General features: G+C 33.0%; 1 protein-coding gene across 4 annotated transcripts in view; it reads left to right on the top strand.

The window, feature by feature from the left end:
* TMPRSS15 (transmembrane serine protease 15) overlaps positions 1-13,994 on the top strand; it is a 214,670-nt gene that overhangs the window by 122,938 nt on the left and 77,738 nt on the right. For all 4 annotated transcript variants that reach the window (XM_063803339.1, XM_063803340.1, NM_001428064.1 and 1 more), the window contains 3 exons: positions 977-1,083; positions 6,980-7,120; positions 7,791-7,940. In XM_063803339.1, coding sequence (XP_063659409.1) covers positions 977-1,083; positions 6,980-7,120; positions 7,791-7,940 — 398 coding nt within the window. The remainder of the gene's footprint in view (positions 1-976; positions 1,084-6,979; positions 7,121-7,790; positions 7,941-13,994) is intronic.

Genomic DNA, 13,994 nt, shown 5'->3' with positions numbered 1-13,994 from the left:
CCTATAAAATACCAATGGAGGTTTTTTACAGAAATAGAAAAAAAATCCAAAAATGTATATGGAATCACAACAAAACCTGAATAGCCAAAACAAACTGAAAAAATAACAAACCTGGGGTCTCACACTTCCTGATTTCAAAATATATTACAGAGCTATAGTAATCAAAACTGTAACGTACTGGCAAAAAGACAAACACATAGACAGAATAGAAAGCCCACAATAAAGCCTCACATATATGATCAAATGATCTTCCACGAGGGTGCTAAGACAACACAAAGGGGAAAGGATAGTCTTTTTCCACAAATGATATCGAGAAGACCTGAAATGGTGCAGCTGCTATGGAGAACAGTGTGCAGGTTCCTCAAAAAATTGAAAATAGAATTCCCATATGATCCAGCATTCCCAATTCTGAATATTTATCTCAATGAAATATCTGCACTCCCATGTTCATTTCAACATTAGTTATAATAACCAAAAGGTAAAAAGAACCTGAATGTCCATCATCCAATGATTGAACAAAGGATATGTGATATATATATATGAATATTACTCAGTCATAAAGAAGGAAATCTTGTATATCATACAACATAGAAGAACCTTGAGAACATTATGCTAAGTGAAATAAGCCAGTCACAGAGAGATAAATACTGCATGAATTCATTTACATGAAGCATAGAAAGTAGTTAAACTCATGGAAATGAAAGGAGAATGGTGGTTGCCAGGGGCTGGGAGTACTAAGCAATGGGGAGTTGTCATTCACTGATACAGAGTTTCAGTCCTGAAAGAGTTCTAGAGATCTGCAGTACATCATTGTGTTCACAACCGGCAATACTGCACTGTACACTTAAAAATTTAAGAGAGTATATATCATATTATGTGGTGTTCACCACAAGAAAACACATATGAATTCTAGAATGCATTAAGAAATATGACAACTGTTAAAAATTTGGTAATCTATTTTTTGCTTTTAATTTAGTGTAAACCAAGGACTTTCCATTAAACTGAGCTTCGATGATTTTAATACATATTATACAGATATATTAGATATTTATGAAGGTGTAGGATCAAGCAAGATTTTAAGAGGTAAGTTGAAACAAATATACAATTACTTATGAAAATGAAAATATGTGGGTAAATTTTTGGAGTGGTATGTTTTCCCTTTGATTTTGAAGTGAATATGGACTTGAAACTTATAAAACTAAAAAAAAAAAACAATTGCTTCTCATTATAAAAGTTAGAAAATTAGTGCTCTATGTGATCTTCATAATAAAGCAGTTACGTTTTAACATTGTCCTCTCCTAATTAATATCTTAAAAATTATGTGAAATTTGTCAAAGGATTATAATTATATATTTGGTTACCATACATTGTTTAAATGTTAGTCCCTATTAACCAAATTCACACAATCCCTGAAAATTACTATTCTGTTTTCTCTGCATTGCGTAGGCTGTAAACTCACAGAGGTTCTGTCATTTTTTATGTTCATCCTGCTCCTCGGTCTCCTGCAGGCTATTACTAATAAAGTGGCTAAAACACTGTCTAGCCAAGGAGATAGGCTAAGTAAATGATAGATGTGGATGGATGGTATTGTTACTATATAACCATTTATCGTTACACATGGACGGGGCTGGAAGCTGAAAAGAGGGCAGGGAATGCCCTAGTAATATGTTTCTATTCATGCCCCTTTGTTCCACTGGGCCCCAAAATGCACAGATCTATTCACAGTAACCAGTGAAATTAGGGGCAAAATTCCAGGGGGAAATAAAGTGAGGATGAGGTAGAGAATGCGGAAATGAAGCCGAGGGAATAACTAGTTTTCCTCGCATGTTGGAGAAATAGTTAAGTGTTCTAGAGCTAAGATAAGGTTGGTGACACCTGTGATTAAATTTTATATAATAACTTTATTTTAAGAACTTTGCCTCTCAAATTGTATTTATGGGTAATGAAAAGTGAATCCTATTGAATAATTTTTTACAGATTTAATGTTTTGAGAAATATTTAAGCATATGCTAATAATATCTCATTTTTATTAGGTATTGTTGTGTGATACTCTACTGAATAATCAATGTGCATTTTCTTATTTAATATTTTCAACAAACCTGCAAAATATGTTTTACAGAAGAGTAAAATGAGGTATAATATATTAAATTACCGTAAGTTCACAGTGTTGGAGGCAGAAATCAAAGCCCAAACTCTCTGACTTGAAACATAATACCATTATTCTTTGTGCCTTAAAAGCCCAAGTACAAATATCATAATGAGTATATATAAAACATGTGAACTCATGGTAAGTCACATTTGCTCTTAAAAAAAAAATGGGCCAACCAGTTCATAATCTATTTCTATAGCTGATAAATGCAGTTTTTTAAAATTATGATCAACATAAATATTTACATAGGTGGACAAATAGGTTACTTCATATAAATATTTCCAAAGACTAATGTGACATTAATAAACTTTACCATATATTTTCACCTACACTGTGTAAAGGAGTGTTGTCAGCACTTTGAGTTGACTGACTAAATGCTCTTCCAAACCAATTATGTAGGTGATATTATCATCCCTATTATACAGAAGATAAAATCTAAATTGGTAGAGGTTGGGGGCTGAATAAGTGGTAGGCATAAGATAGTCTCATGTTTCTTAACTCTTCAAATACCATGGTCTGTCTAAATATTATTTTCACATGGTTAGGGTATCAGCAATTTGTGAATAAATTTTAAAATGTTTAGCCATAGTGATGTGACTAATACGCAATTAATTGCCATAAAAATATAATAAGAAACTGAATATCCAAGCAGAAAACATCAATGAATATGTAGTTATATTATAATAGGTAGTTGCTTAATTTTAAGATATTCAGAATAATCATTTATTTTAAAGTTTTGAAAATTAAATATTTTAATTATAATCTAAAAATGTGAGAAAGTGTATTGGGTGTTAAATTTTACAATTAAAAATTCTAACTTTTTCTAAGAAAACTAATAATATCTTACAACTGGCATCTAGCACAAAGTCTGGTGTATTGTAGAAACTCAAGGTTTGTTTATTTGAATTTACACCAACTGGGATATATTTCTATCATATGGTATTATAGTGTATAATCAATGGAAACAAGCAGTATTTCCCATAAGTGTAAAGTTAATTTGTATGGTAATAATGCAGATACTTTCATTCTCAAGTCACAAGCTCATCTTTCCCTAAATGTTTTAGCAATTTCTTTATGTGAAAGATGCTTACAAGGTTTGCTTTCATTAAATTCCAATTCAAAATATACAATCTCAAATACTGTTATTATTTGTACAATATTGGAAATATATAAATTTTTTACTTAGGGTAAGTGGGATTATATAGAGACAATGTAAGGAATTATCATCATAAAATAGTTGTTATATACCTGATTAGGGGGAAATCAGCATAAACAAATCCTAAAGGCATTTTTTCCATCATTTTAATCTACAATTGTGATGCAAAAGTTCTCTAACTGCTAAAAAGCGTCAGAGAAATACAGACATTGTGTAAAGTGATAGTGCAGTCTTCAAATAATTATGAAAATTGAAGTAAATCAAAATAGAGTGTTGGGAAAGTTATTTCAAAAGTGTTTTCTTTAAGTTGCAATGATGAAGGTATAATATTGAATTCAATGGTTGTAATAATTATTAATACTTCATATGAAAGGGGTAGAAGACGGTGAGTGAGCTTACTTAATTTAGTGTTCAGAAAAATCTATAAATGTTTTTATGCATCTTCAAAGAAAGACAACAAAAATGCCTAGGTTAGCACACTGAAAACGGTTTCAAAATGCTTAGCCCAGGAATTGTGTCTCTGAGTGCATAGTTGTTATGCCATTCTTTATATCTCAAGTGCTTAGCTGGTATTCCATTCCCACAGGACTGCTGACAATATATTTCTAATACTGTAGCTTAACATTGTGTAAGGCCATGCTTATCCTGAGGCACACAGAAGTGTGCATAGCTATAGCCAAAGCTATGCAATAAACATAGTGTATATTCCTGAATTGTCAACTTATCCTACAACAAAAATAATCACACTGCATTATAGAATTAAACAATATAGGCAAATATTATTCAAAGCAAAGCATTTTCAACACATTTTGTGCTTTTATTAGGACACTTTTATGTATACTCAGAAGTACCCATTAATTCACTTCTGTTGATAGGGGTATGTTATGTGGAAAAGTTTATTTTAGCAAGCACTAAGTTTGCTTAAGTCATCCCTTTCAGAAATTCTCAAAGATTCGCCAATCATAGTGCCTGGCAAAATTAAAGATTCCTTCTTTAGTACCCCCATAGCATTTTTCCCTTATATAATAATTTTATGGTTATTTTTAATAACTCACCAATATAAATTCTTCTAATAGAGGAAACTGGTTACTTCTTTTCTATGTCATCAGCACTTGGCCCCAGACTAAATTCATAGTGGGCACTCACTAAGACGTGTTGAATATATTAGAAATTATTTTATGATAAAGATGGTACTCTAGTTGCCGCATTTTCACTCTTATAAATTGGATAATATAAGTAGTTTGAACTAGATCTGTTGAATCCTATTCTGTAGAAAGTTGGTCTTCCCCGTCCATTGCCCTCTTTCCAAATTCCCCACATCTGTATCATACTTCTTTCTTCTTTCACAAAACCTATTCACCAGAGCCTTTGCTGTTAGTAGACAAATGATGAGTTAATTCACATTTAAGAGTGACTGCTTGATCAGTCTATGCAAATTAACATCCATAAAAGTTTTGGATTTTTAGTGGAAGACATTGGATTTTCTTAAGGAATGTCTAAAAATTTATCAGTTGTGATATAGGAAAAAAGTCATCCTTTAAAAGATATTAGGTAATTGTTTTCTTTTTCTTTCAACACAAACCCTGTCTCGTTTATGTAGGCAAATTCTATTACTCTGTTTACTCACATCATGATATATGCCCTCAAATATTGATTAAAAATCTCCTATGCTTTGGTACAATGACAGAGGCACAGAAAGCATTAAGTCATGATCTCATCCTTTTCAAGGTTTACAACCTAGTTGGTGAGATAGAGAAGCAAAAGATAGAATTCACTAAGCATTTAGTATATACCAGTCACTGTCTTACATGAGAATTACTTTTACTCCTTATCACAAATCTTTATGGGAAAAAGTTGTAACACTACAGAAGAAAGGCACAGAGTAGTCTAGTAAGACATGGAACCAAGACTCAATCAAATACTGATGCTGGAGCCCCTGCTGTTAACCACTACCCTCCACTACTCCCTGGATTTGTAAAATACATGGCTTTCACTAGATCTGTAGTCCTGGGACTCTTATTAGGCAAGGAGACTTTAAGACTATCTGATGAAAGTTTTGTAAAATCTCTACAGACACATATTCTACACCATTTTAGGAGATTTTCATGTATCTCTGAAGCAGGTTAATGGAATTCAAGGTAAGCTCCTGGATTTTTTAGGCTAGCACAATTCTATTAGATATCGTGAGAATCCAACACACTATGAAATCCAACACACCAAGGGTGTGGTTGAACCACCAACCACATTCAAAGCCAGCCAGAGGCCACTGTCCAAGAGAATTCCATTGCCATGGAATAAAAAGCAAAAAAGAGGCAGATAGGTTTAAAGTTTCTAGAATGTTCACATCCCTTAAGTGACTAACACTTATGAACTCCAAAGGTTTTCAGTATGAGAAGTATTAAAATTACACAGGTATGCATGCTGCCATAGCAACAGTCTAAATAATAGTTCTTCATAAAAAACATTGAATGCGTGACACACATTTTGAGGAAAAACATTAAGATGTGAATCAGTGCTTGTTCATGATGTCCTTTCTATTAGATTATGTTGAAATGCCATTGTATGTATCACATTGTTTCCTAATTACTACATAATCACAAGATATCTAATAGTTCATAAAAGTATCTCTTTTCAGAACTCAATGTTAAATAACTCACTGTTATGTAACAGTGGTTCATTGTCTCCTATCTGCAAGTATGGTATTTTTTATAGGCCTGAATCTGATGCCATGTTCAGATTGTCAAACTAAAATGCTAATGCGTTGTTTGTTAACACTTTTTTCATTATCACCTCCACTAAGAGACCATTTCAGGCCTTGTTTTTTTCTAACAGCTCCTCGTGAAAGTCTAATATTTCATATGCACTATATTCTGTGTATCTGTTCATGGACTGTGGGTATATCTGAGCTTTACACATTTAAAAATTAAAACTGTTTTTCTCCCTCAAAACCAATTTTCACTCCACTAAAGGCAAGATCACCCCCTTTGAAAATGTATGTGCTGTACATTTTCATAAAAGCAAATTTTATTTAACAATGATTTTGTAAGACATCATATGAAAGCTTTTTATAATCCTAGTATTATACTAACTCTTGACAATCAAAAATGAAAAAAAAAATCCTCTAAGCAGTTTGTACTCAAGACAGACAAATATTACATCAATATAAAATGCTGTAGAAACAATCTTAAGTCACCTGGTATTATTTTGAGGTTGTATAGTTACAAGCGTAAAGAGCCAAAGAATACTCTTTTGTTTCTGTTATTTTACCCAGATTAAGCCCCTGTGAGTGGGACACAGTAAATACCTGATAAAGCTAAGTTGACTTTAATTTTCAAAACTGCTTAACTAATGTTTCTTAAATGAACTTTGCCAGTAAATGAATGCATCTTTTCTATGTATATATAGTGCATAAAGCTAACAATTAAAAATTAAAAATACCTTTTTTATCAAACCATAAATATGTATAATAATTTGAGGCTTTCTAATGTTTGAGAGAAGAGATATTTTAATTAAAACAAATGTAAGACTAATGCTTTTAGTTAACTAAGTGGTATCAGATAGATATTTGTATAGATCAACTGACAAACTGATAGTTCAGTAGATGGACTGATGGATGGATAGATAGATGAACAGATAGATATATACATATAACAGTTGTTTATTTTATTTTGTAGCTTCTATTTGGGAAACTAATCCTGGCACAATAAGAATTTTTTCCAACCAAGTTACTGCCACCTTTCTTATAGAATCTGATGAAAGTGATTATGTTGGCTTTAATGTAACATATACTGCATTTAACAGCAGTGAGCTTAATAGTAAGTATTATTTATTTTTTGGCTTTTTAATTTTAGATGCTTTAATGTTATGATGGAATTTTAAAGGTAGCAGAATCTAAAATTTTCATGATGCAATTTTATAATGAGTATCTTGTATGTGCATCTTTCTCTTCTTAGAACTTAAAAAGAAATGAGAAATTGGACAATGGTTTACATTTTTCAAAGGAATCAATTAACCAATTTGAGAAAACTTATAAATCACTATAAAATCAAATTAAAATTTTATTTGCTGCAAGCATTGCAAGTTACAAAATACTAGCATAAAACTAATTCAGAGAAAATTCTACATAAACTTAATTTGGATCAAGGTATTAAATTTAGTAACAGGAGAGAGAAAAATATGGAACAAAGTTTATGTGGGTGAACCAATGGAAACAAGATGTAAAACTTAAAAAACGAGAAACTTATATTTGCTAATACCCTGACAGAGTATAGGAAATGTATTAATTTAACACAGTTGGCAACAAAAAGCTGTTTTAAAAAAAATAAATAGAATGCAACAGAGTTAAGATCAATAAAAAAATAATGATTTTGTACATACCACTGAAGTATAAGCTGTATAAGGTTAGATTATTTTCAATACAATCTAATATAACTACTCACATTATGGACTAAATTTTTTTTATTCCTTCTTTTTTTTCATTCACAGATTATGAGAAAATTAATTGTAACTTTGAGGATGGCTTTTGTTTCTGGGTCCAGGATCTAAATGATGATAATGAATGGGAAAGGATTCAGGGAAGCACCTTTTCTCCTTTTACTGGACCCAATTTTGACCACACTTTTGGCAATGCTTCAGGTATAATTCATTTAATTCAGAAGTCAAAAGGATTTTAATTCATAAATCAAAAGGAAAGAGGTATGTGTTGTACTGCAGTGTAAAGTGAGCAGTATTAAATGCAAAAGTCTTTTTGGGTTTTTTAAAAATTCAATTAATTAAATGAAAAATGGTAATCAAACAGGCAAGTAAAAGTGAGTGTGTTTCAAGAAATATATTGGTTTACCCTATATATTTGCAAAATGTTGAAAAGTACACAGAGGCCATTAGAGACAAGACTAGGTTGTCATCCTAGACTTGCCACTTATTATTAACTAAGTAGACTTGAGTGAGGCAATTAGCTTTTCTGAAGTTTGGTCTATTTGTCTTAATTTCGTTTTCTGACTGTACATTGCTGTTGCACAGAAATAAAATGGATTTTTGCATATTGATCTTAGACCCAACAGCAGTCCTGCTGAATTTGTTTGTTATCTCCGATGTTCCTTTAAAGAATTCCTTAGCATTTTCAACATACAAGATTGCATAATCTTGAAACAAAGATAGACTTGCTTCTTCTGAGAAGCCCTATGGAAGTCTGATTCTAAAGCATGCTAATAGGGCAAGGTTGTGATTTCTAAGTACATTTTTCATCTGAATGAGATATTAGAATTGATGCCAGGTGGAAATATTAGAGACAATAATATTTTGCTGAGAAACCAGAAATCATGGTGAAATATTAGAAGCTAAGGAACTTGTAGTGGGAAGATCAATCATGAAAGTCTTGGAACACATATTCATAATACCAAATATAATCACTGAAGTGAGAGTTACAAATCTTAGAAGGAATGTATAAGGAAAATTACAAAAAAAATACAGTGAAAAGTTGTGAATTTATATAATTTTCTTAGTCAAAATTCATCTTATAATATGACTTGCTGATAAGAATACTATCTCATTCAAACAAACGTTAAAAGCCACCTCTAACCAGCTATGGTTCTAGGCATTAAGGATACAGGTCATATACAGTAACTTCCACAAAGTCTGTCCAAAACCTCCAAGTTGAAATTTTTTTCCCCTTAAATATTCTAAGCACCTCTTCCGTTTTTCCTATTATATAGCATTATATTTACTCACTTATTTGTTTCTTTTTACCACAGTATTCTTTTCAGGAACAAAAACCTAGTCTCTTTTAACTTTGAATTAATAGGGCATGTATTAGTCCATTTTCACACTGCCATAAAGAAATACCCGAGACTGGGTAATTTATAAAGGAAAGAGGTTTCATTGACTCATAGTTCTGCATGGCTGGGGAGGTCTCAGGACACTTATAATCATGGCAGAAGGCAAAGCAGACACGTCTTACGTGGCTGCAGGCAAGAGACAGTGAGTGTGTTTAGGAAGAAATGTCAAACACATATAAAACCACCAGATCTTGTGGGAACTCACCATTATGAGAACGGCATTGGAAAAATTGCCCCCGTGATCCCATCACTCCCACCAGGTCCTGCCCTCAACACATGGGGACTAGGTAGATTACAATTGGAGATGAGATTTGGGTGGGGACACAGAGCCAAACCGTATCAGGTATTCTCAGTGCATGAATGTAATTAACATGCAAAAATTATTTTTGAATATGTAAATAAATATCTACAACTTTGACTCAAGTAATTTCTGAATAAGTTATTGACTGAATAAAATAGTTTCTAAAGTTAACAAAAATTCTAAGCAAATTGGCATTGCAATTTGTTATTAATGACCAATTACAAAGATTAATATTCCTGATTTTAAGACCTGAAAATTAAGTGGTTGATTTAACATAAATTGTGAGTGACATTTAGTTAAAGGACTTTAAAGAGTTAATGTTTTTCAAGATAGAAATATATCTGACTAATCCTACTTCTTTAGAGAATGATATCCCTAGAATATCAAAATATGGTTCATCACACTATTTCAACTTAATAAAAATAGATTTTAGTAAAAAGTGACCACTTTAATATATTTCAGAGTCATCAGTAAAAGCCCCTTCAAATGTATTATTTTGTTCTTTTATTTAAGAAGCATTTATTGAGCTCCAGGCCTTATTCAAGTCATTCAGAATATATCTGTGAACAAAATAAACCAAATTTTCTGCTCTCATGAAACACAAATTCTAGCAAGAAAAAACAGTAAATAGGAAATATATATATATATATATATATATATATATAATTAATTGTTTCTTGGTGTGTTAAATGTGAATAGGTACTTTGGGAAAATGTGAAGCTTTGTAAGAGGATGGGGAAGGCAGGGCTAAGATGCTGTTACAAATTAGAAGAAGATGATCAGTAAGTCTCATTGAAAAAGTGACATTTGAATCAAAACTGTAAGGAATTGAAAGAATTAGCCACACAGATTATTCCAGGCAGAGGGAACATGACTGATCTGTTGAAAGATAGTTTGTGCGAGGGCAAGAGTGTTGAAAAGAGACTGGTGGAAGGCCATTGCCTAACTAGAGAAGAGGTCATGAGACTCAGATCAGTGGGAGCAGATGTGGTGAGAAAAGGTCAGATTCTGAATATAGTTTTTAACTGAAGCCAACAGGATCCAGCTAAATGAGTCACCAGTGTGGGCCTTCACATAAAAAATGTTCTTTATGTAAATGGCCAACCCCATAAGACAAAAAACGTTTAGTGTTGAAAATGATGACATGAATACTCTCATCCATAATTAATCTTCTTTGAATAAGTTATTTCCCAGAGCCTGATTCTCCATGGAAAAAACACTAATTGCGCAGCTGAAAACTAACCCCTACATGATAATCACCCCAACTCTCTGAAGGGGTCTGGCCTAAAACAGTCAAATAATCTGATCTTTTTTTTCCCTTTACTGTAATAAAAAAAAAGTTTCTACCACACTTGGACAAGAGTAGTTAGAGGAAAGTGCAAAAAGCATTTATATCTATTGACTATGACAGATACCTTTTATGTGGTTGAAATCTCTGATGTTCAAATTATCATTTTTCTGCTTTTATGTCATCCTAATAAGAGATAAAATAACTCCACTGATATTTGAAGAGCATAAGTACATTAAAGGGGAAAATGGTTTCGGCTTGCCAACAGATTAAATAACTAAGGAAATAAGATGAAACTGACCAAAGTGAAACGGGTTGAATGTCAAGTGGAGGTTTTAAATAGTCGGGTCTGAAATGAAGTCTCAGGAGAAAGCGTAGTAGCAGGAGTTTTTTAAAGTTAGACAAGTCATATAATGAGGACAGATGATAGGGTTTAATAGGTCCTCTCCAACTCCCATACCTGTGATTTCATAATCAACCAGTTATTCCTCTCCAAAGGGCGTTTTTCTTCTAGCCTGCTTTTTTATGTGTCAGAACATCCTATCTCTGAAATGAAAGAGAATTAAATATTTCTCGATGTTCCTCTTATCCAGGCAGGTTTGTTGTTTGTCTTATTGTTTTGTTCTTTGCCTTTAACTTAAGTGACAGAAAAGACTAAATGAAACAGATAAACTTTGAATTAATACTGCTTTAGGTAAGAACACCTAAGGCTCTTAATTTTTCTAGTCCTTCTGAAGAACTCTCTCCTGGTTAAGCTATGGCTTCTAAATCTCTGTATTGTCAGCAGTCAGGGTTTCTCTGTACCTCTTAGAAGCAAAAGGAATTGGTCAAGAAGGTGGTATTGAGGCAGGACAGCATCTTGAGGTGCTCAGAAGTGGCCCATTCATTCAGAAGGCTCAGGAAAAATGAGGTTCATAATATGTGGAAACTTCAGAAATATAGGGATCGCAGAGGACTACATAGCTCAAATAAAATGTTTCTTTCGTTTCCTTTACCAATGAAATTGCAGTTGTTTGTAATACTGTGGGAGGTAGTATAGTTTAGTAGTAAAAACCATTGAAATATAGACCCTGGAGTCTTAGCCAGGTTTAAATCTTAGCCCTGCCATTTAGGCAAGTTTCCTATCTTCTATTTCTGCCCCAATTCCCTTATCTGGAAAGTGAGGTTGAGGACAATAGGACCTGCCATTAAAGGCATGTAATAAACATTAAATTGATTGCTATGTTTAGAAAAAAAACTCTGAAAAATGCCTGACACATAGGAAGTGCTATATAAATGTTAGGTATTATAACCACTTTCTTTTCATACTGCAAAAGTATTCAAGAAACATACATTGGCTGTGGTACTGTTCTAAGTCATATGTTGGGGAGGAAAATAGTCACTCTGCTCAATTTTCAAAATCATATTAGTTCTTTTAGATATCTTCATTTAACTTAGCATATAAACTTTTTCTAAAATAAGTGTAACTTTAATGTTTTAAAAGTAATATTTTTATTTTCTTATCTTTCCTGTGATATTGAATTTTAGGAAATAATATTACCTTCTAAAATTGATAAAATCTGACTGAATTTAGGCCATGCATCAGTCTAAGCTTTTAATAATATTTATCTACTAGGTTCAGCTAATTTTACATATGTATTTACAAATCATGAAACAATTTGCATCCGCCTATTTCCTTCTTGAGAGGGATTTCTAGGATCTCAGGAAGTTCTACTATCTCTCCAGTTTCTGCTATCTCTATATCAGATCAGCACATGCTCAGAAGTTTTGCTTTTTAATTAGGATGTTGGGTGGAAAGAGGCTAGGTTCAATTCATGAAGAGATAAGCAGGAAAAAGTGATTGGAAGAAGTTTTAAGAAAAACCTAATAGTTCAAAAAAGAGATCATTACAGGCTTAAGTAAACAAAGTGTATTCAATTTTCTGGGGCTTATTTATTTGTTTAGAGACAGGATCACTCTGTCTCCCAGACTGGAGTACAGTGGCATAATCATAACTCACTGCAGCCTCAAACTCCTGGGCTCAAGAGATACTCCCACCTCAGCCTCCTGAGTAGCTGGGATCACAGGTGCATTCTACCACACCCAGCAATTTTTTAAAATTTTTTATAGAGATGGGGCCTCATTATGTTGTCAAACTCCCCCTTCTCTTTTTTGTAAAAACAGCCACAGCTATCATTATTATTAGTATAAGGTGGCCTCTCTTTTTAAATTAAGTGATCTTCCTGCCTTGGACTCCCAAATTGCTGGGATTACAGATGTGAGCCACCATGGCTGGCCAATATCCTGGGTTTTAAGTTGACTGAGATTGATTCTAAGAGCTCTAGAAGACATTTCAAGGAAGTCAAAGGGTTTTAAAAGAAATTATTTTTGACCATATAAATTCCCATGTGGTTATGAAAAAATCTCTTTAATTGTTCCTTTTATGTAGAAATTTAATAAATTTAAAAGCAAAGCAAATCTGTAACAAAAATATGTTAAACGACAGACAGCTAATTCATATCAAGACAGAAAAAAAAATGAACAAAGTGTCTTTCTTGTTTCCAAAAGTTCTAGCAAGTTTAAAAAGTCACATATAAACATAAATAAAATATACAACAGGCTGGGTGCAGTGCCTGATGCCTGTAATCCCAACACATCCAAGGCAGGCGGATCACCTGAGATCAGCAGTTTGAAAGCAGCCTGGCCAACATGGCGAAACTCCATCTCTACTAAAAATACAAAAATTAGCCGGCCATGGTGGCGTGAGCCTGTAGTCCCAGCTACTCTGGAGGCTGAGGCAGGAGATTCACTTGAACCACCGGAGGCAGAGGTTGCAATGAACCAAGATTGGCTACCGCACTCCAGCCTGAATGATGGAGTGAAACTTCATCTCAAGAAAAAAAATATATACACGACAGAATATACCGAATGACATCAGAGAAGTACAAAGTGCCACTGAGAATTCAAAAGAAAAAGTGGTTACTTTTAATTGGGAGGCCTTCTGAAGGAGATGACAGCTTGATTTAAATGACCTCAAAAAACTGATACGATTTTAACAAGGTACAATTGGAAGGGGAAGTGGAAGGACGTAAAGGAGAAAAAAAGAAGACACAAAGTGTCAAAAAATTTCTAGGTGTTTGGAAATATTAAAATTATCTAATTTTGCAGAAGTGCTCTATGGAAATAGATGAAGTATAGGCGCAATAGCCGGAAAATGACATTGAGGTCATAACACAGGGGCCTCAAATATCAGACTGTATTTGTATTTGGTTTAATAAGAAATAAAG

This window comes from Pan troglodytes, chromosome 22 (genome assembly GCF_028858775.2).
Source record: "Pan troglodytes isolate AG18354 chromosome 22, NHGRI_mPanTro3-v2.0_pri, whole genome shotgun sequence".
NCBI lineage: Eukaryota > Metazoa > Chordata > Mammalia > Primates > Hominidae > Pan > Pan troglodytes.
Note: the sequence above shows the minus strand (reverse complement) of the source record. Positions and strands in the feature narration are given on the sequence as shown.